This window comes from Lipophrys pholis (genome assembly GCF_963383615.2).
Source record: "Lipophrys pholis genome assembly, chromosome: 3".
Lineage (NCBI taxonomy): Eukaryota > Metazoa > Chordata > Actinopteri > Blenniiformes > Blenniidae > Lipophrys > Lipophrys pholis.
In genome coordinates this window covers 14,262,856-14,284,583 of record NC_137627.1, presented here as the reverse complement: position 1 = coordinate 14,284,583, position 21,728 = coordinate 14,262,856, and the positions used below count along the sequence as shown (strand labels likewise).

The window sequence follows — 21,728 nt, the reverse complement described above, 5'->3', positions numbered from 1 at the left end:
GCTGAAGCACACATAAACACAAAATGGCGCACAACACACACAGACACACTCACAGCTAGCTTCTTTTTAAGCCTCCTTGAAATCCCCAAGGTAACACGCTGTGAAAACGCAATGTGGAGAAAGCCAAGGAAAGAAAAGGAATGGACTGATGAAAGCTGGAGGGCAAAAAGCAAACCAGGGGCTGGAGGCTTCAGCGAGGAAGAAGGGATAAGAGTGTGATAGAGGAGGGAAATGAAAATCTAAATCAGGGGAATATCCTGCTGGCACCGAGGACAGAGGCCGAAGAAGAGAGGGCGAAAGATGAGAGAGGGGAGGTGGAAGGGGAGAAAAAAGATGAAAGAAGAAGAAAGTGGAGGGCAATGGGAAGGGAACGTTGAGGGGAAAGGATAGAGGGTGGAAAAGAAAAGGAGCAGTTGAGTGAGGAGCAAGGGAGAGAAGATGATAAGAGATGAAAAGGCCTGTCTGAGATGGAGGAAGTACAGTAGGGGCTTAGAGGCTCTGGGCTTGTTTCAGAAGTCCTACAGTACTGACTGATGTCACTGGGTGCACCCAATGGCTTTCATGGCGCACAAGAGTGTGTGCATGGAAATTTGTGCCGCTGTGTGTTGTTTGTGTGCATGAATGCGATTTCCAGTGCAGCTGGAGGTCTACTCTACAGCTCCTCCCTGTGGCTGCTGTGTGACTCTTCAGAGGGAAGTTTTAGTGGTGTCAAATCAGGCGTTATCATGATCAAGCCCCCCCTCCCCTTTACTGTTCGGTGTTTGATGAATTAATTCCACTCCGTGCATTGGCGGTCCGTGGACAGTTCCTGCCCTGCCCAGCGACTGACTGACTGTATCAGGATATGCAGAAAATCCCTTCCCTGTGATCTGCTTTGGCCCCCAGCCTCTAGCTTTGCCTTTATAATTCCCAAATACAGCCAAATCCAAAGGTTATTTAAGAAGACTTTGTGCATCTGTACTTTGATTAAATGATCACATTTGGAGCAGGAGCGGTGGTGTATTTGGGTTGCATTACTATCCATAAACGCTCTCCATTACAAGCTTTTCTAGCTTGTTGGCTCCCTGACCTCACATTTGTGTGTGCGGGAGTGCGACTGAGTGCGCACGTGGGTCTCGCACACTATAGCTTAAGACAGGATAAAAGCTGTTGAGGTAGTGTACTATTATGTTGCTTAAATGCATACTAGATCCTTTTAACTGTTCGGGAAAGAATAAAAGCGGAGAGTGAAAAGCTCTCCCACCCACATCTGATTCTTTTTTGCTGCATTGCCTGTGGCACAATGTTGACCTAATATCAACTGTGTCTGTTTTGTTAAACACATTCAAATCAGTAGTACTCAAGCCTATGGGACATAACACTGTTTCTCATACTATGACACACAAATACAAAAGCTGTGTGGGTTATTGGGTTCACTATCAAAAGATTGCAGCGAAATCAAAAGTTCTTAATGGATGCAGTCGTGCACATGCGAGCTTACGTCTTTGCACTCAATTCTGCCGCTCATGTATTCTTATCAGCGAGTAGTGTCTTAGATAAATACGCATTTGGACACGCAGGCACTGCACTGAAGGCAGCCTGTGAGGTCAGCGTCTTCACATGCAAAAGTAGACTTTAGAAGCAAGCGCACCCATACGTCAACAACTAATTAAAAATCACAGAGACGATTCAGTCGTGGTGTTTTGACATTCTTTGAGTATCAGCGTTATTCATTCCTCCCCCTGTTGTTTTCTTCCATTTCTCTTATGTTTTCTGTAAAGTGATCGGCGTTCACGTCACTTGTGAAAGAAGGTCATTAAACTGTTTTTCCAAAGTCCAGTGAGAGGTGGTGTTACAGGGACGTATTCCTGCTGTCTGACCTCTAACAAGTGAGAGGTGAACCATGGCCTCCATCCAGACCATTAGTCAGACACAATCACACAGCTTCATAGCAGATTAGTCTGCTGTATTAGGACTTAGAGCTCTATTAATGTAATCCCTCTGTTTTAGTGTGGCCCGGGTTTAGGGGCTTACATGTGCACACCCACATACACACAAACACACACATACACTTAAACACATGTACACGCATGCACACATACAAGCTGTTTGGGTTATGGGGTTCACAATCAATGGATTAAGGTGAAATTTAGACAGTAGCTTAATGGACACAGCACCAACATTTTCTAAATGCGTGCCCTTTGAACAATTACACACACACACGTGATGTGTGCACAGTGTACTTTTCTTCCTGGGAATCATCCATTAATTTATCCATTCTTTGCTTTTATCTGTTAGCTGTATTCTAAGGTGCTTCTTTTTTAGAACGGTTGCATTCTCTGTGTGTTTCTCTCTCAGGGCCGATGAGATTGAGATGGTGATGACAGATCTGGAAAGAGCCAATCAGGTAACCAGCTCATTATTTTTACTTATATGTTACACACTATTGTCCAGGTTGTTTGGAACAGGTTTTATTGCTTAAAGTATCAAGGATTTTTAAACGAATGGCACTAAAATAAAGATTTTCTTCCTTTAATTCTTGACCAGAAGAACTTTATTTATCTCTGAGGGGCAATTAAAAGAGTCACAACCATGATACAATGTATTAAAATTAGAAACGTCAGACTCTCACATTAAAATGTGGACGTTGTTGCACTTTGCATCACAGCAGTGAATAATTATTGTAACAGAATGAGACTGGTCAGTATGTGTTTCCCGTCAGCAAAAGTGAACAGAGCATAATCCAATAAATTTTTTGTACTTTTTTTTTTTTTTTTTTTGGGGCCTTGTTGCTTTGAAGCGTCATTGTTGTTCAGAAAACCCAGAAATGCCACACAGAGTTGCAGGTGACATATTCTCTGATCACACCGGCTGTGTGTGCAGGCCTTTACAAGCGAAACACAGATGCAGTGTCATGCTGCTGTTAATATTCACCACAACAGTAAACTCGCATTAATCTGTGGCTGAAAATATCCCAACATGAAGTATCCCCCCCCCCCCCCCACACACACACACACACACACACACAAAGACTAGACGTGCAGGGATTTGTTGATTAACCGATTAGGCGCCACAAAATCAATAAATGGTTTTAATAATGTGTTTACTGCTTCAGGCCTTTTTTGAAGAAGAAAGCAGTGGCAAAAAATAAATAAAAAAAATGTGTCGTCTTGTACAGATATTTATATTTCAAGTATTCATTGATCAATTTTTGTTTGGTCCTGGTTGATTATGAAGTTAAAAGAATTTTATGCTGCATCAACGTTGAGGGAAACACTGGTCGACATTTTTCTTCTTTTTTCTTTTTTTTACAATAATTTTCTGACAGTTGATCATGAAACTATTTAATAGATTATTGTTTAATGAAAGGGTGATAAAACATTATATTATATAGCACTATATTTATGAAAACAGATATTTTAAAGAGTCTCTCTTTGAGTAACTCCTCAGCAGTTTAAGAAAAAAATAGCCACCGTTTCTATAAATGGCCTCACAAGTTCTTGATCCTTCGTCTTATGGTAAGAAAATCCGCTATCAGATATTTTCAAACTTGCGTCTGAGAAAGTCTGTTTGGGCCTTTTGTTAATGAGATTTGTTGACAATAAGATTGCAGAACATTACCCTCCTCACTCTTTATAATAGGAACATGCTTATCTAGTCAGAACTAATGTAATGTGGTCTACACTAACAAATAACGACTTTCTTATCACTGTGAGGGTTGCTGTTTATTTTACATGTTTATTACACACCTACTAAACCCATCCAGCTGAAATAAGCCCCCTGGCACACCCTCTGCCCTTGTGTTGTAAATATTCCTGTGGTATCTGTTCATGTCATTGTTGTTAACTTTCATTATTAGCCCAAGAGTATGATTTGTGGTTAAAGGGGTAGCATAGGCATGTAATGTTAATATTAGCCTAGAGGTTAACGCTCCAACTATAACGCCGCGCACACAAAACACACACACACACTATTCACACTTCTGATTTGAGGTTTACAGAGGATGACAGCATGGCCGCCAGCTCAGTCACAGACGGGCTTTTTTTTTTTTTTAATGCTTTTTTAAGAAGAAAATGGAAAACAGGGTTTTTCTCTTGCAACCAGCAGTCCAACTCCCACCCAGTCAATAACAGCTCTCAATATGGTTGCAATTAGGAGTGCTGTGGAATCGGCTCCCTGTAACTCTTAATAACGGCAAGTTGGCCAGTGTTGCAGATCATTCCCAACTGGAGCATGGCAGTTTGGCTATAAATCTCCAGCAGCGGGAATCATCAAGTATCAGGAATAGTTTAATGTATTTAATTAAGTGAAATGTCTACTCTCAGTAGTCTTTTTCACATTTTTGCATCCTTTCAGCCCTCCACACGAGTACACATGTGTTTATGCTGCAAGGCGGTTGGCTCCCGATTTTTTTACTAATCCACAGTTGGCTGATAGAGAATTGTATATTGGAAAACGTTCCTCCTTCAGTTTGATTGCCATTCGCTCAATGCTTATGCAATGTTGAGCCTGAATAATAAAAAAAAAGAAAAAAGAACTTGTTTCCCAGTGACCGTATCCTCAAGACTTGTGTTGACAGAATTAAATCTTGAGTGTAGGGCATGATTTTACCCTTTGCTTGAGACGTTCGCTTTCTTGGTCTCATTCTCTTGCCAGGCTGCAATTTGCATGTGTTGAAAAGGGTTTCAATTTTTGTTCAGGGTCTGGAGGAAAATTCAGACAGGTTGAGAATGGGGGGTAAAAAGGAAAGTCCGCACACCAAAATTACCGCTCAAGTACCCGTGAATCGAACTGCATTAAACATTAGATTAATCACGTTTGACAGTGTAAGAGCCTCCATCGCAGGCCTTTTCTCCATCTTTTCTCTTTCTTACCTTACAGCGAGCTGAAACAGCTCAGAGGGAGGCGGAGTCGCTCAGAGAGCAGCTGTCCTCGGGTTCCCAATCCCAGCAGCTCGGCAGTCCAGCCAAGGCCGACCCCAACATGGTAACTTGTTTCTCTGGTTCGCGGGAAGGCTGACAAAGAGTATCGATAGTCTGGAGATGAGCAGGGCTCTTTTCATGCTAGAGGTGGTTTGCTGATTAAAGCCTCGATTTATGGAACACTGATATCAAAGGTCATGCACCGGCATCATCTGTAATGCTTTTTTAAGTAGGAACAGGTGATTGTTTTATCGATTAAGTGATTCATTGGATCGATACAAGAGACAGCAGAAGAGATATTTACAGCTGCATCTCAAAAAAAGATTCTTCTATTTTTTTCAGTTCAGCCTATTTTCACACACAGCATATAAACTTGTAGCTTAAATGCATTTTTATAAATATGATTGACCTTACGTTTCACAGACTATATAACACAAGCCTTTGAAGGCACTTATAAAATGCATTATAATTATCATTGGCAAAATGATGTTTATGTTTCTAGGGCAGAATTTTAAATAGCTTTTCGAGATATTTGTGAAGGTTATAGATTGCTTATCAACTGGTCTGGCCTTTAGGACCAACTGGCTGAGGCTGAGGCATCCCACTCAAATCTGGAGGCGGAGCTCAGGGCCAAAGAAAGGGAGACCGCCCAGCTGGTGGAAGACGTCCAGAGACTGCAGGCCAGCCTGACCAAACTCCGAGAGACCACCAGCTCCCAGATCACACAGCTGGAGCAGCAGCTGAGCAGCAAGTCTGCAGTTCTCAAGGTACCAGCAGAGCACACACTTTTCCAAGGATTTCAGTTCTTTTCACCCCGTTTGGCCATTTCTTCTGGAACGATTTCTGCTTCATGTACGATTTTTTTCATGCCTTTTTTTAAAATCTCTTTGTACACTCTAGGAACTGGAGGAGAAACTGCAGAAACAAGCTGATTATGAGGAGGTTAAAAAGGAGTTGAGGTGAGGAGTAATTACTGCGTGTGCATTCATTACACGTGTGTCCTTGATAGATCTACACATTGCATGTATTTTATGCCTTCAGCAATGTTAGGTAAGATGAACGTCTTCATTTAGGGTTTGTAACTTAATTGAGTGACCTCACAACAGTGAAGCTTGTATGTCTGTAGCCTTATATTGTGACCCTCTTGCTCCCTTATGTCCTACCTTTTTGAGCATTTAAATAGAAAGAAAAAGAAATGCTCGGCTAGATGTGTATGTGCATTTCCAGGTGTTTCAAATTGATTTTTTTCCCCTCTCTTTTTTTTTGTTCAGCATCCTCAAGGCTATGGAGTTTGGGTCATCTGACTCTGTGCAGGTAAAAAATAGGACTATGGACATCATGTTGCACCAGTTAAAAATTATAAGGCCTCATGTCTTAGGAAATTAAACACCCAGACCTTGGATCTGTGACCCACGGCTCTGGAGCCACACGTGGCCTTTCCTCCCCCATGTAATGTCGAGTGACAAACGTCATGCATTAAAAAGTTATTCAATAGTTAACACACTGAATCGCACATAAACATGTCTCCTGCTCACAGCCTTTACAGCAGGTGATAGATGTTGCGTTTCTAATTATAATTAAGACGGCAGACGTATTTTCTTTCCCTGCTGACAATGTTGGTTTATGTCTATATGTTCTATGTGAGAACAAATAAACATGTTGAAAGCACTGAACAAATACAACTGCTACAATTGTTAGAAATGGATCAAAATCTCTATAAAAACATTAATAAAGACAAAATAAATGGCGAAAATACTAAAAAGCATCTAAAAAACAGACAACCAGCAAAAGAAATGTTAAATTTGTAGTCCTCCCAACTCGAACGAGCTTCTCAAAATGGTTCATGCTCATCTTCGGTTCCCCTCTACTGTCCATCAGGACTCATCCAAACCCCTGGAGGTACTGCTGCTGGAGAGGAACCGCAGTCTGCAATCGGAGAGCGCTGCTCTGCGCATCGCCAACACTGAGCTGAGTGGTAAGTCTGCAAAAAAGTTACATAAAAGAAGGTTCAACCACACGGGATAGGCTGACCAACAACAATGAACGAAGACGGTGACCGAGAGGGTTGTGCTTCGGAGATGGTGTGAGAGTTTAGCTGCAGGTGAAGCTGAGCAGGAGTTATGTGGAAATTACATCAGAACATCCAGATATCTTTTCTCTGAGAATACTTATCTATTTGTGAACGCTTCTGTAATGCTTTGCAATACTTGGATCTTCATCTACAGCTTTCTTATGCCTAGAGTCATAACTTTTTCTTATCAAGGTACAAATATATTGTGTATTTAGCCCCCACGCTCTGTTGAGGAGGGGAAAAGGCATCTTTGGTGTTTGTAAATACCCCAGCAGGAGGTCAACCTGCATGGTAGGCAGACTACATTGCACCAAAATGAGGACACCATCCTCTGCACTGTACACGAGGATTCTTGCCCTCTGCAACAGTGTTTATGGGTTTGAAATGTCATGGCTTTAGGCTTGAATAGTTGAATAGCTTTGAATTGATTAACATTCACAGTAAGGGAAGCTTACTGTCTTACTCGATCATGTTAAGTCTCAATGGTTATGCATTAGAATAATATTTCTCTCAGCGCTTATCATCAAGATGAATTTGGGTAGTTGCAAGACAGAAAACACAGGCTATATTTTCTCTGGTGACTGTAAAAATGCAATCAGTGTAACTCATAAAAACAAGTTAAATAGTCGTTGCTCGGAGTCAACAGAGCTGTGCCGTCTCTGTTTTTGGTGACCTGCATTTGTTTTCTGTTGAGCCATATAAAATGTTTTTTTTTTTTTTTTATGGATGTATTTTATGTGAATAAAAGAAAATAATACTGCTTCGACAATGGAAGAGTGTCAGAACATCCTGCGGCTGCGTGGAAGAGGACTCGCCTGGCTATCTGAGGACATCATTTTGCTCTATCCAGTTACTTCCTCTTTGCCTCCGAGAGAAAGAGGACTGAGCTCTAGGCCAAGCTAATCTGGTTAAGTGGCACAGTGTCAATTGTTTTGTTTGTCCTTTTTTTTCTTCCAGGCTGTGGCTTACAAGAAAGGTTGAAATCACAAATGCATGGGCACTTTGTCTGGGGGGGTTGGCAAAAAAGGAAAACAAAGTTCATTAATTTGGGACTTGAATAAAATAACCTTCAACTTTTGTTATTATTATTATTTTTTTTTTCCTCTCGTTTTGGAACCCCTTTTTTGTTGACTCCCCCATAATGCATTGTGTGTTTGACCTTTCTTGTAGGGTCAGCCGGGCGAAAAGGGACAGAAGAGTCCACATTGAAGGAGGAGACCATGCCCAGCAACTCCTCTTCCTCGCCACCTCCTCCCCCTCCTTCTCTTCCTTCTTCCTCTCAGCGACCCTTGTCTCGCTCTCACATGGACCCCCTCAACACTGCCACCACCACCACCAGCAGCAGCAGCAGTGAAACACACCCTTTCACTCCTACGGGCATTGGGCAGGACTTCTACTCCCCCGTGTTCCCTTTGGTGGGTGGTAAGATGGCTTTGAACTCCCTGATTCAGCGGCAGCTGCTCCAGACCTTTTACTCAAAAGCCTTGCAGGAGTCGTCTGGAATCCCCAGTGGGGCTCTACTGTTCACCCCTTTCACTCCCACCCTGAGCTCCATCCCTACCTCCACCCCAGGCTCAGGGTCTGCTGCCATCCCTCTAGCAGCCAGCAGCCCCCAGCCACCTCCAGCTAGCCCCGACATGGCTCCCGTCAATGGGAGCAGCACAGCTGGCAGTGCTCCGTCCCCGTCACCCAGCCACTCTGACGCCACCACAGGAAGCGTTCTGGACGGGGAGGACATGGACACAGCAGAGATTGCCCGGCAGGTGAAAGAGCAGCTGATCAAGCACAACATTGGCCAGCGTGTGTTTGGCCACTATGTGCTGGGACTGTCCCAGGGCTCCGTCAGCGAGATCCTGGCCAGACCAAAGCCGTGGAACAAGCTAACCATCCGTGGGAAGGAGCCCTTCCACAAGATGAGGCAGTTCCTTGCCGATGAGCAGAACATCCTTGCACTGCGCAGCATCCAGGGACGGCAAAGAGGTCAGTTTGTGTTTCTTTAATGCGCCTGTTTGTGGGGGAGTGTATGTGTCTTGCATGTGTGTGTGTGTGTGTGTGTGTGTGTGTGTGTGTGTGTATACAGCCCTACACAAAGACATTGATTAGCTTGTCAATATGGACTAGCTTTTTATTTTTCTTTCTCTTTCCTCTGTTTTGAATGAGTTCCTAGTCACACACTGATCCCGAGAGCCTCTCCCACCTATTGTGGTCAATACAGAAACCTTTCACACATCAATACTATTGATCGGTGGGAACTAGGAGGAAGCCAGGGGTACTGTTAACTACGGTGATATTCGATTAGCCTGGGCCTGCTTTTCTTAACGCATCAGGACATTTCTGTTAGAAGGTGGTCTCAGTGGTACAAAGAATTCGACATATTTTACCAGAGAGTCGTAGACGGTCTGTAAAAAAAAAGAAAAAGAAAAAAATGAGAGAAAGAAAGAGAAGGCTGTCATTAGTGTCTGAAGCCTTTTAAATAATGAATCCCTCACTAGTCTGTCTCTGTAGTGGTTTTAACATTTCTGTAAGAGGTAGACGTTTGATTTCTACTGGGGCCACAGATGGTGAAGATCAATGCATTTATAGCACTATATAATGTGCATTGGATGGAACAGACACTCCTTATGTTTGCAGAACATTGTGAGGCACCATATAGTCTAGTAAAAAACAAAAAACACACAAGTGCTGTAACATAGTGTGTGGTATATTGTTTTTAACAGAGGGCTCAGGCCAGCCCCAGCTTAGCCGAGTGTTTCAGGACGCTCCGAAGCGGAGAGCCCTCTCCGATACAGCTTCACACACAGGTCTGTCCCCTTCACACACAGAGATTCTAGCACGTTCTGTCTGTGTGGCATGTTTGTGTCGGGGTGAACTGTATCTATCGTGTGTGTGCGTGTGAAGTGTTGCCGTTTATTAATTGTGGGAAGGCGTGGAGATATAAATGTGCCTTGAAGGTAACCACACAGTTTCAGTGACTTGCGTCAAAGGAAAAGCCAGCATGTGTATTTAGGGATTTTATTGGTAGTTGTTATTCTGTTGGGAGCATTTACTGTACGAACCCTGCAGCACGTGTGCATGTATGAGCTCCGATGGGACCAGAGAAATTACGACGATCCCTCCAGTATTGCTTCCTCGTAGCTCAGTGGTGGGAATGCTGCTCTTTGTGCTGTGCTATGGTGTAATTATCTGGCAGTGTTCTATTCCATCTGCTCTGTGGATAACTCCTACTTTTTAATCTGATGAGTTTTTTCATCTCTTCCCATTCCCTCTTCCCTCCTTCCAGGTAACATCACCGCTCGTGTCCGCACCCCAGAGGCAGGTTCAGACGAGGCCATCAAGTCTATTCTGGAGCAGGCTAAAAGAGAGCTGCAAGTGCAGAAAGCTGGTGAGATAAAGTTTTATTTTTCCCCTCCTCTTTGTCTGCAGAAAAGTCGTAGTTTAAAATATCTTATATCATACCTACATCTCTCCTGATGGCCTGTTCTGCTCACCTCCTAGATCTGTCCCACGCTCAGCCGTCATATGCAGGACTAAAAGGAGGAGGTGGAGGTGGACTAGGAAGTGGAGGGGGCAGCGGATCAGATGAAGCCATCCGCTCCATCTTAGAGCAAGCTCGCAGAGAAATGGAGGCCCAACAGGCTGCACTGGAGCCCATTCTCAAAGCCTCATCTTCGTCTTCCTCCTCGGCCTCACTGTCTCAAAGGGACCTCTTGAGCTCTCCGCTCACAGCCCCTCTGCCTCCCTACAACCCCCTGGCGCTTTCCCTCAAGAAGCCTCCAAGTTCCCTCTTGTCCTCGCCCTCATCTCCATCTCCAGTCCTGGACTTCAGCTCCAGTGTGAAGAGAGAAGGCCGAGCTTCTTCGGGGATCGACTTGTCTGCTGATGGAGGTCTCAGACTTGGCCGGAGCTCTGAGGGCTCGGGCCGCTCGGGGAGTGCTGGAGGAGTGGGTTACTGGAGAGAGCAGTGGTGGAGCAACATGCATACGGACACTCGAAGAAGCTTCTCTGTGCAGACAGGAGAGGATAACCATAACCAGGAAGACTCCAAAGAGGTGAGAGGAGGGGAGAGTCTACTTGGAATGTCACAATACAAGAATTAAAAATTTTGATCGTTGTGGTTGATACATCTGCTAGTATAAGTTGTCAACAATATTGCTTGTCAGATGATATATATATATATATATACACACACACACACACACACACACACACACACACACACACACACACACACACACACACACACACACACACACATGCATACAGTGTTGAGGTTTATTCTACCATTTACTCTACATGGTTGCACCACTGAGATATTCTTTCCATCGTGTGTTTTAGGGAATATTGAGTGACAGTCTGTCTCGACACAAACCGTGGAACAAGTTGAACCAGAGGAGCAGAGAGCCATACCTCTGCATGCAGCCATGGCTGAACGGAGACCAGGGCCAAAACACACACACCCAGCAATCTCAGAACCAAGGTAAACTCATCACACATGCACTATATAGACTCGCGCAACTATGCTCCTTGGGCTGAAGTATTAATCTGAAAACCTGATTAGAGCTCGTGGCGAGCCATTTCTGTCAGTCTGCCACTCACCCTACCCCTCCCTTCCTCTTCCTCCTCCATGCTTCCCTCCCACCTACCACCACATCCCCCCACCATCCCCCCATCCCCAGTGCTGTGGCAGTGTCAGCCAGCAAGCTGCTGGTTTGTCATGTCATAGACAAGTTAGTGTTGCAGCGCCAGATGGCAGCTCTGTGTGTGTGTGTGTGTGTGTGTGTGTGTGTGTGTGTGTGTGTGTGTGTGTGTGTGTGTGTGTGTGTGTGTGTGTGTGTGTGTGTGTGTGTGTGTGTGTGTGTGTGTGTGTGTGTGTGTGTGTGTGTGTGTGTGTGTGTGTGTGTGTGTGTGTGTGTGTGTGTGTGTGTGTGTGTGTGTGTGTGTGTGTGTGTGTGTGTGTCTCTTTCTCTCTGGGGGTGTAAACAGCAGCTAATGTACACTGACAGCTCCTCATGACTGCTCTCTTCCAGCCTGCTGAGCTGCACAGCAGTACTACACAGACAGAGACAGGGAGATGAAGGAAAAGGAGGAGGAAGCCAAAAAAGCTTCAAACTGAAAACTTAAGCACCTTTTTCTGTTTGTTTAACAGGAGTTAAATTAGGTGATGTAGCATGACTGAAGTCCCTCCTGAACCCAGCGGGGAGAGGAAATGAAACAGGTTTTTTTTTCTGACATAATAACATGTCACCTAACCCTTTATCATCTTTTGTCACCCTGTCTGTTCTGCTCAACCAGAGGGTACTCCCAAGACATCAGCAAGCTGCAGCCCAGCTCCCGAGTCCCCCCTCAGTTCAGCTGAAGAGTCTGTCAATGGTCTCGCAGGGGATCCACTCGCTTCACAGTCCTCCAGCCTCAAACCTACGTCTGAGGATCCCTCAGGAGGGGAGTCTCAGCCGGGCACCCCGCTCCCCGTACCAGGTCACTCGGGTCTCAGCATCCAGGAGATGGTTGCAATGTCTCCTGAGCTTGATACTTATGCCATCACCAAGAAGGTTAAGGAGGTGCTGACGGATAATAATCTTGGTAAGAAACATTCATATTTAGTTTGCTTAGTTGGTTTCCATTTCCTCCTCCTGATGATATTCTGTCTGAAATTACAATATTGTTTCCCCTTTCTCTCTTTAACCAGGCCAGCGTCTGTTTGGGGAGACAATCCTGGGCCTGACTCAGGGTTCTGTCTCAGACCTGCTGGCCAGGCCCAAACCCTGGCACAAGCTGAGCCTGAAGGGTCGGGAGCCTTTTGTCCGCATGCAGCTCTGGCTCCAGGACCCCCAAAGCGTGGAGAAACTCATGCACATGAAACGTCTGGAAAAGAAAGGTGTGTAACAAAGACTGCTTGAGTAAAAAAATAATAATTTAACACATAACTCCGTACGGCAACTCAAAGAAGATAAACAAAGGCTTGTAAAAGCCTTCATGTTATCTGTGTAAGCATTTGTTTATTGTAGAAATACGTTCAGGAAAAAAACAACTAGCAGCCTTTGAATACCACATGCACATCTGCACACACAATATCCTTTGTGCAGGACAGCAGAGCATGTTGTGCGGATCACAGTCATCTTGGTGTGATGTCAGTACCAATCAGGACTGCAGACATCACGTACTGTATTCGATGTGACAGCTCGGGGACTGCCGAGGGCCTGCTTACTCACAGTCATCAGCACTCCTCTTCATCATCGTCATCATCATAATAATCATCAGTGTCTATAAGCTCGTGTTTTTATTATTTGCGAGTCCATAGCCCACTGCATCACTTCATCATTCTGTAATCTCCTCTGTTTGCAAGATTTTAAAGAATCAGCAAGCCAAGAGGCCTCAGCCTCCGAGCTGCCTCGGTGACCCCTAACTGCTCACTTGAAGCTCTCTCTCCCTCTGTCCTGCTCTCTTTCTGTGGAGATCAGATATTTGAAACTGCCAGTGGGCTCAACCGTCCAGGATCAGTTCTTGCTACTGATATCACAAACTAACACACAAGGGCGAAAAACAAAACTGACCTTACGTCTGTGTGTTTGGGGCGTTGGACCGGTGGGGTTTACTCTGCATTCAACATCGTTTTAGACTATTGACCAAAAGTAATGCATCCGACTAGGAATAGGCAATAGTCCTGGCCACCAGCAGAGCCCAGAGGAAAGACATGGACCTCATCTAGAGTAACCACATTTGACCTCTCACCCTGGTAGTGCAAGCCTTTGAGGCAGCGCACAACTTTCAGCATGGTCTAACCTTGCTCTCAGGGTTTTTCCCTGCAACGCTAATATATCCGCCAGCGTGTAATGGGGTTGGTAAAATGTCAACCTCATGCAAAGCTGCCATGAGCTGTTCATTTTCAGCCTGCTGGTGCCCTCAGTGAATGGTGCTGCTTGTTTGCTGTAAAATGGAAGGGATGCCTTCATTGTTGAAAATAGAAAGTAAGACGAGACCGCCATCTAGTGGTGATTGAAGAGGATGGCATAACTTGTGTTCATATCGTGAAATCTGTACAAATAAAGCGACTATCCATCCATCTTCTATATCGCTTCATCCAATGATTTCACCTTTTAAATCCCATATTGTTTAGAATTGTGCTAACGTTTCCTTGTTGTTTTTGTGTGTTTGCAGCTTACATGAAGAGGCGGCTGAGCTCCTTGAGTGATGGACACTCTGTGGACGGAGCTTTAGCAGGGTCAGATTATGTGCAGGGCTCACAAAGTCCTGGACAGCAGCATTTGAAGAAGCCCAGAGTGGTGCTGGGCCCCGAAGAGAAGGAGGCCCTAAAAAAGGCTTATCAGCAGAAGCCCTATCCCTCCCCCAAAACCATTGAGGAGCTGGCCTCCCAGCTCAACCTGAAGACCAGTACTGTTATCAACTGGTTCCATAATTACAGGTGAGCATTTGAAGGAGACATACTTGAAATTCAGATATTGTTGTCTCGTAGTAGCATTGCTAGTTTTCATCTAAAACTTCATGATATTGAGGCGAGTTGCACAATGACAACAATGAGGATTGATTTTTATTTGTGGGTTTAGAGTTTTTCAACTTGAGCAAATATTTTTGTGAATGTGTTGTTACTGTCTTTGGTTTCTTTGTTGTCTGACTGAACTCATGTTTGTGTCCCAGGTCGCGTATCCGACGAGAGCTCTTTATAGAGGAGATCCAGGCAGCTGGAGGGGTAGGGCCTGGCAGTGAGGGTGGGTCTCCTTCCCTGCGTGGGTCCAAATCAGGAGAGGGGGACAGCTGTGATGGGACAGAATCGGAGGGCACAGTGGAGACACGCCAGGGACTTGGCATCGGCCTGGAGGATCACAGAGGAACATGCAAAGACCACGACATGGAGGCTGAGTCCGAAGCAGGGGGATCTAATAGCTCTCCTACTCAGTTAGACTGCGTCACCTCAGGCTTATCCGGCCCAGGCTCCAGCTGTGGACAGGCTGGACTTGGGCTCTTCAGCCTCACAGAGGCGTCCTCCAGTAGCTCGGCCTCGAGTACTAACATCCCAGCCTCTGGCCCCGTCAGAAACCCTAGGGACAACAATCTGCGCAAGAAGAAAGCAGCCAATCTCAATAACATCATCCACAGGCTGGAGAAGGCTGCCAGCAAAGAGGATCCCTCAGAGTGGGAGTTCTAGCTCCCCCTGACCATCCCTCATCCCTCTCGTCTCATAACCTCACAACCTCTAACCTTGGACCCCTCCTGCTCTGTTCCAGTTGGAGAGTGGACACAGCCAAAGTCAAGCTCAGCAGCCATTTTTATTACATAGAAGCTTTCCAAAAAGAGGAAAGGAGCAGAGAGTGGTTGGCAAAACCCTTAAAAGAAGATTTACTGAATACATAGAAGAACAAAATAAGAGAACTTGAGTGTCTCTCCTGTTTTTTTTTTTTTTTTGTTTTTTTTAAACTGAGTTTTGTTTTTGTACTGAGATAAGCACTTAGCCGTCCTGCTGGCCTCTGGCCCTGCTGTACCTCCCCCTATCACCAGCCACTGGTGCACCAGACTGGTTAGTCCTGAGCTGGGGTCTGACCCACAGCTGGGGTTGAAACCTGGACTCAGTAACACAGGCAAGGCCTGACACAGCAGCTGTCACAGTGATAGACACTGATAGATGATAGATAGAGACAGGAACTCTCTTACAAGAACTTTCACTTTCTTAAAGGAGATTTTTTTCCGCTCTTCTTCTCACCTCCCAAGTGTCCACAAACCTCCCCTCACTCAGTGAGACGCCTCATTTTTCACACTGTAGAGTGACTGTTACAAACCCTTTGCCTTTTTCACTCACTGCGTGTGTGTGTGTGCGTGCGTGCGTGTGTGTACATTAGGGGTTGTGTCAGTGTGCACCTATCTGTGTGTGTGTGTGAGTGTCTTTGTTTGGATACACACCCCAAAAAGTGGTGTGTCTGTGTGCTCTCTTCTCAATGGCAGCATGTTTTCTTTTTTATCTCACTCCTACACTCTTACGAGGGTAGTGGAAGGCCTGCCGGCTGAGCTGCCATGGTTACTGATGTAAGAAAGATGAACTTTGACCTCTTGTGTCCCATATCCTATCCTGCTGACAGCCATGTGATGGCCAGAAGGATCTGTAAGTCCTCACAAATACACACACCCATCTGAAGAGGAAGGAAAGAAGGAACCCTCTTTTTGCCTCCTTTAAACCCTTCTTTTTAGGATGAAGGATGATCTCTTCTTTTTTTAAATATTGCAATTTGGTTGCCAATAAGAGATTGCACAGTCTTTTGACTCTAAAGAGTACAAAATAGGGAATCTTAGGAACCATTTTTGATTAGTACACAAATAAGAACAGACAATAAGAGAGTAACGAGTTTTAAAAAGAAAACAAATTAGAATGGAATGATGTTGCGTTGTTAAAATACAATGAATCCACGTAGTACTGTAGCTGTCTGACATGGTGATACTATACGTGTCTCTTGTTGTTTTCGGTTGTGCATGTCACAGCTTGACCCAGCACTGGACCTGCTGGGTGTGTGAGAGTGTGTGTGTGTATGAATATGTGTCTGAACCACCGACAAATTTTCTCTGTTCACAAACACATCTTTTTATAGGCCAAATCAGGAAGAGTGTGAATGTGTGTGTGGTTGTATGTGTGTGTGTCTGTGTGTGTGTGTGTGTATGTGTGCGGAGTGCATTTGTAATTGCCTGCATGTAAGACAGGGTCGAGGTCAATTCACTCAGAATCAGATGTAATTATGTCAATAATGAAATTCTTGACTGAATAATGGGTTTCAATGAATGAACTGCTGCACCCAGACTGATCTGCAGTCGATGTGAATTCACCCCAACCCTGGTGTGAGTAGTTTCCACTCTCCTCCAGTCTATCCTGTATCCAGGGATGTAAGTCTTTTGCATTGAATTCTACTGTATACACTACAAATTATAAGGCATATCACCTCCTCCCTGTCCCACACAAGCCCTCAGTGCCTGTCAGCCCACTGCCTCCCCTTTGTGTGTGTGTGTGTGTGTGTGTGTGTGTGTGTGTGTGTGTGTGTGTGTGTGTGTGTGTGTGTGTGTGTGTGTGTGTGTGTGTGTGTGTGTGTGTGTGTGTGTGTGTGTGTGTGTGTGTGTGTGTGTGTGTGTGTGTGTGTGTGTGTGTGTGTGTGTGTGTGCATGGATGCATGTACACGCATGCCTGTCAATACATGTGTGTGGACGAGTGTGTGAGATTGAGGAGTGTTCAGTGTTTCCAATGAGTGGGGTCATATTTCGTATCTACTTGCACACACTACTAGTGCACAACTGACACCCTTCTTTAAGCTGTTTGATGCGTTACCATTACATTAATCTTCTCACAAAGTAGTGTAATACTATGATTTACTGTAGCTTGGTTTTATTGCTATTTTGCATTTATAGTTTGGTTTTTATTCTGCTTATTTATAGGTGCTGTATTTTTTTTTTTCATTTAATGTCTTATCATTTGAGTTGTCTATTTTTTAAGGGATTATACTGTTCCTGAGGGCAAGTAACATTTTTATTAGACGTATAGACTGCCGGCAGTATTGGTTAATATTTACAAAGATGTACTAGTTCTCATTTGTTTGTATATTCATGAATCCTAAAGTTTAGTGTCATTTCAATAGCTTTTAAATATGTGTTTGCTACAGTTCATGCTCCCGTAAGCATAAAGATCTTACCACAATTGTTATGCTCTTAAATTGCTAGCTAGAGAATCAAAGGACATATCAATATTGGTGAATATATGATAGGATATCTCTTTTCCTGTTTTCTACTCTCCGATACAACATTTTATTTAAAAAAAAAAAACTTTCGGGCAAGCCCTACGTTAACATTTGGCAGGGCATGCAGCTTTCTTTAGAGTTCGCCCACTCATTAATCACATCAACTTAATTAACTGGTCCAAATTTATACGCATTTTGTCAAATAGGTCAAATGAAATTACCTAAACTTGAGATCACATGTTAACTCGAAAGAGGTCATATCTGCCAAATTGAGATTAGAGAAGTGTACCAGCGAGCAGGTGTGCTACGCCAGATCGAGCAGAAATAGCCAGCCTATGATTATGCAGAATTTCTATTGCAGTTAGTAACAAAGCACTTATTAGGATCTTTTTGAGATGTAACCTAGGACAGGGTCTGTAAACACTACAACAAGAGTACGATCCCGGGATACTGGGAAGTGTTTGCCTTTTTTTTTTTTTTTTTTTTTTCTTCCCCAAAAAGCGGTTGTGAATCAAGCACAGACTCTTATCCACTTCCTAACACTAAAAAAAGAAAAAAGAAAAAAAAAATTGCATAAAATAGCTGTACCCATGTCTTTTTATATGATGATCTGCAAACATGTACAGCTTTCATTTCAAACTCCACACGTCTGTGTGACACAAAGGCCCGTCGTTCTGTACAGCTGTAGATACTTTGAGTCGCCATCAGTTTGGGTTCCTATTCAGAATCTCCTCAGACCGTCCGTTTTCCTCCCCCGACGGTGCATGCAGACATATTGGCACCCTGGAAAGAGATACTGATGCACTGCAGTACAACACGCTGGTTAAAATTGGATTTCCCAGTGTGTCTGATAATTGTAAAATTTGTCAAATATTGGCTCTACCTGTGGACGACAGCGTGTGTGACAGCTGTCTTCTCCAACACACTGAAGTAACTTGGCCTTCTGTCTTGCGGCTCGGCCTGGACAACCGCCACATGTGTTTCCTAAACTCATGAATAGCTACTGTAAAGTTTAAGCACTTAACCCATCGCCCCATCTCTTAGCCAGATCCATCAGTGCACCTAAACCACGTGAGATCATCAGATTTGTGCCTTTAACTGCCAAGCAGGGCACCAAACTAGTGATGTCATTAGATGTAGACAATTTCGTCTGATTTGTTTTGGGACGTATCTCACACCCGCATCCAAATTCATCTCTCATAGACTTCATATTGGTACTTAAAAGTTGATTTTCCTCAGCTCTCTGGAGAAGGGTGTATATAATTGCTGGCAAGCAGTGAAACCGGAGCAAAGGAACTTTACGTGTACTCTTTTTAATGACTGACCTGCAGGTCCTATTTCAGGCGGCTGTTTAACCCCACAATGCATTTCTTACGTTGTACATAAACTAGCAGCGAAAGGCCAGAGCATTGAATGAAGGAGGAAGCATGCAGAAACAGCATACACTGTAATAACACTGAATTTATTCATAGGGCATTTTTGTATTTTTTCTGTTTTGTGTCAGGTTTGCTGTGACATTAATAACGGCACTACAGGTATTGATAATGACGTGTGCCAATTCTAATGGTTATTTGGAAAAAGAGACGTGTAAATACAGTCGGATCAAGTAGCTATTGACTCACTATTGTCACAGTATGCTTTTGTTTGAAGGCAGGAGGAGAGAAGGGACGATTCAGGACTTTTCCATGATCCACAGATATTTTTCTACAAATTTAAATCAGATGATTCTATACACTGTTGAATAACATTGTAAAGGTGTAACAGATGCTGTATATCATATCATGTTTTCTGAAGTCGTAAAGCTTTACTGTATGATCTGTTGAAGTAGTGGTTATTCATTTGACATATTAGTTGTAATGGAAGCCCGAACAGCAGCACTGGTCACCATATTCAGGAGAAAAAAGAAAAAGAAAAAAAAAAAAAAGAAATAAAAAACCTCAGATGTTTTTTGTAATACTTTTAAAATATATCTTATGAAGTGGGTTTTGTAAGGAAACACTTTCTGAATCAGCGGTGCTGTATGCATAGCACACTCAGTAATACATACACACACAATACAGCACAATACACTCATCCTTTAAACTTCCTCACCCTTCTTTTTGCTTTTAACAGTGTGCTTTTTACTTGTCTTTCCTCACACATTGGCTTCAGTTAATTTTAAGTCTTAAAATCCTTTCCTTTTCATCTCCTCAGTTTCTTTCATAGTCGACTAAGATTTTAACACCCAGAGAGACGAACTCTGGCACAATAAACATTTCAGTCGATACTCGCACGACTTAAAAGAGGAAGCAAAAAGCCAAATAGTGAAATAGTTTATCCACCTCTGTTGAAAGGTTGCTGACAGTTTTTGTCTGTGTATTGCTACCTAGTGTCGTCGCTTCAGTTCACCCATAGCTTAAACCACAGTGTAGTCTGACAACCAAATGACCTGGGGAGATCTTCACCCCCCCTTTTGGAAAGCTTTAAGATGCTTGTTGAGGCTTTAGCGAGAGTGTTTTTAGGTGATTTTTTTGTTTTGTTTTTATTTTTGTTTTCCAACCTGTCATCAACGATGTGGAAGTAATAATTTTCATAACTTCTCCCACAGCTTATTTTTGTGAGTGTGCGTGCGCGTATGTGTGTATTGTAGTACAAAAGGCTGCATGACTGTAAAGGGATGGTTAGTATGTTTTTTGAAAGTCGTTTCCCGAGCACTTCTGTCACTCCTGAGATGCTTTTATTTTATTTTTTTCCTCCTTTGGGGTCTCTAACCCTTCCTTCGGTTTTTTCCTCATGTATCATTGTTTCTTTATCTTTCTATTTACTAAACGTACCATGTTGTTTGTTCTCAGCACTGTAAAACAGTCCCTTCTACAACATTGAAAAGCAATATCACTGTATGAAACGTTCACAATGTATTTGTTATGATTGACATTTGATTCATCATCATTATTATTCACATGCACCCTAGGTGTGATAATTGAAGTAAATCTCTTTTATACAAATACTAAATGTGTGTTGTGGTAGTTTTTTTTGTTTGCTTGTTTTAAAGTTGTACTGTTCAATATATGCATTGATTCTGTAAAATAAGTATTCTCAGAGAAAGAGATCAGGGAAAAGGTAGTTTTACCACAATTTCTGGGGTCACTTCTGCCATTTTTATAGCTGCAACAGGTGAGTTATTCCGGGAATTAACGATAATATCTAAACAAAAATAAACAGCCTGATAAATGACAAATTGATTTGATCCTTTCTACTTTCCACAGGCCGCTACGCTGATCTTCAGGTGGAGTTTTCAGCTGCGGTGCGCACCAGCACAGAGCAGAAGGAGCTGATCCTGAAGCTGGAGCACGACCTGAGCACCGTCCAGGCCATGTCCTCCCTGCCGCGCCCCGACGCAGACGGGTCAGAGGTCAGCAACATGGGCAACATCCCCGAGCCCATCAAAGAGGCCACGGCTATGTTCACCGGTACGTCCAGGTTCCAGAGGTAGAGGAGCAGTAAGAGGAAGAAGGTCATGCTTCATTGGCAGGTCATGTTGGATTAGAGGATCATTTCTGTACTTCTGAGGCTGGAGTATGCAGCTTTTATTATCAGAAGAGACAATTTTGTCCTTTTTCTACCAAATAACATTTGTCTGAAGCTTCAACACATATTAAACTTTTAAAATATATCCAGCACAGAGTATACAGGCTGGTTGGATTTGAAAGATCGCACGCACGCACGCACGCACGCACGCACGCACGCACGCACGCACGCACGCACGCACGCACGCACGCACACACACACACACACACACACACACACACACACACACACACACACACACACACACACACACACACACACACACACACACACACACACAGCTGAACAGACTGATTGTTTATCAAAGGGAACATTCATGAACTAATTTGCATCCAATTCTAAACAGTCAATATCATAAATAAGTTCTTTTAAAACCAGTGAGAGGAGCTCAGAAGCAGAAACCATTTAACCCTTATATCTATAATCATATTCAGGCCACCTATATACTAGCGCTTCTGCCCCCTTTTC

General features: G+C 43.7%; 2 protein-coding genes across 5 annotated transcripts in view; both read left to right on the top strand.

The window, feature by feature from the left end:
* The window catches only part of cux1b (cut-like homeobox 1b), a 66,978-nt gene that overhangs the window by 40,728 nt on the left and 4,522 nt on the right, over positions 1 to 21,728 (top strand). For 3 of the 4 annotated variants that reach the window (XM_080459365.1, XM_080459364.1, XM_080459366.1), the window contains 7 exons: positions 2,338 to 2,386; positions 4,861 to 4,965; positions 5,477 to 5,668; positions 5,802 to 5,860; positions 6,173 to 6,215; positions 6,780 to 6,876; positions 20,939 to 21,142. In XM_080459365.1, the coding sequence (XP_080315491.1) occupies positions 2,338 to 2,386; positions 4,861 to 4,965; positions 5,477 to 5,668; positions 5,802 to 5,860; positions 6,173 to 6,215; positions 6,780 to 6,876; positions 20,939 to 21,142 (749 nt within the window). Of the gene's footprint in view, positions 1 to 2,337; positions 2,387 to 4,860; positions 4,966 to 5,476; positions 5,669 to 5,801; positions 5,861 to 6,172; positions 6,216 to 6,779; positions 6,877 to 8,142; positions 9,370 to 20,938; positions 21,143 to 21,728 lie in introns of those variants that run through there. The other variant, XM_080459363.1, reaches the window with a different exon arrangement.
* On the top strand, positions 10,045 to 18,230 carry LOC308107349 (homeobox protein cut-like 1; the record flags this gene model as incomplete). The annotated part of the gene is made up of 8 exons (XM_080459670.1): positions 10,045 to 10,090; positions 10,253 to 10,354; positions 10,468 to 11,021; positions 11,308 to 11,449; positions 12,265 to 12,552; positions 12,659 to 12,847; positions 14,128 to 14,392; positions 14,626 to 18,230. The coding sequence occupies 8 exons, from the start codon at positions 10,045 to 10,047 to the stop codon at positions 15,131 to 15,133; spliced, it is 2,094 nt and encodes a 697-aa protein (XP_080315796.1). The 3' UTR covers positions 15,134 to 18,230.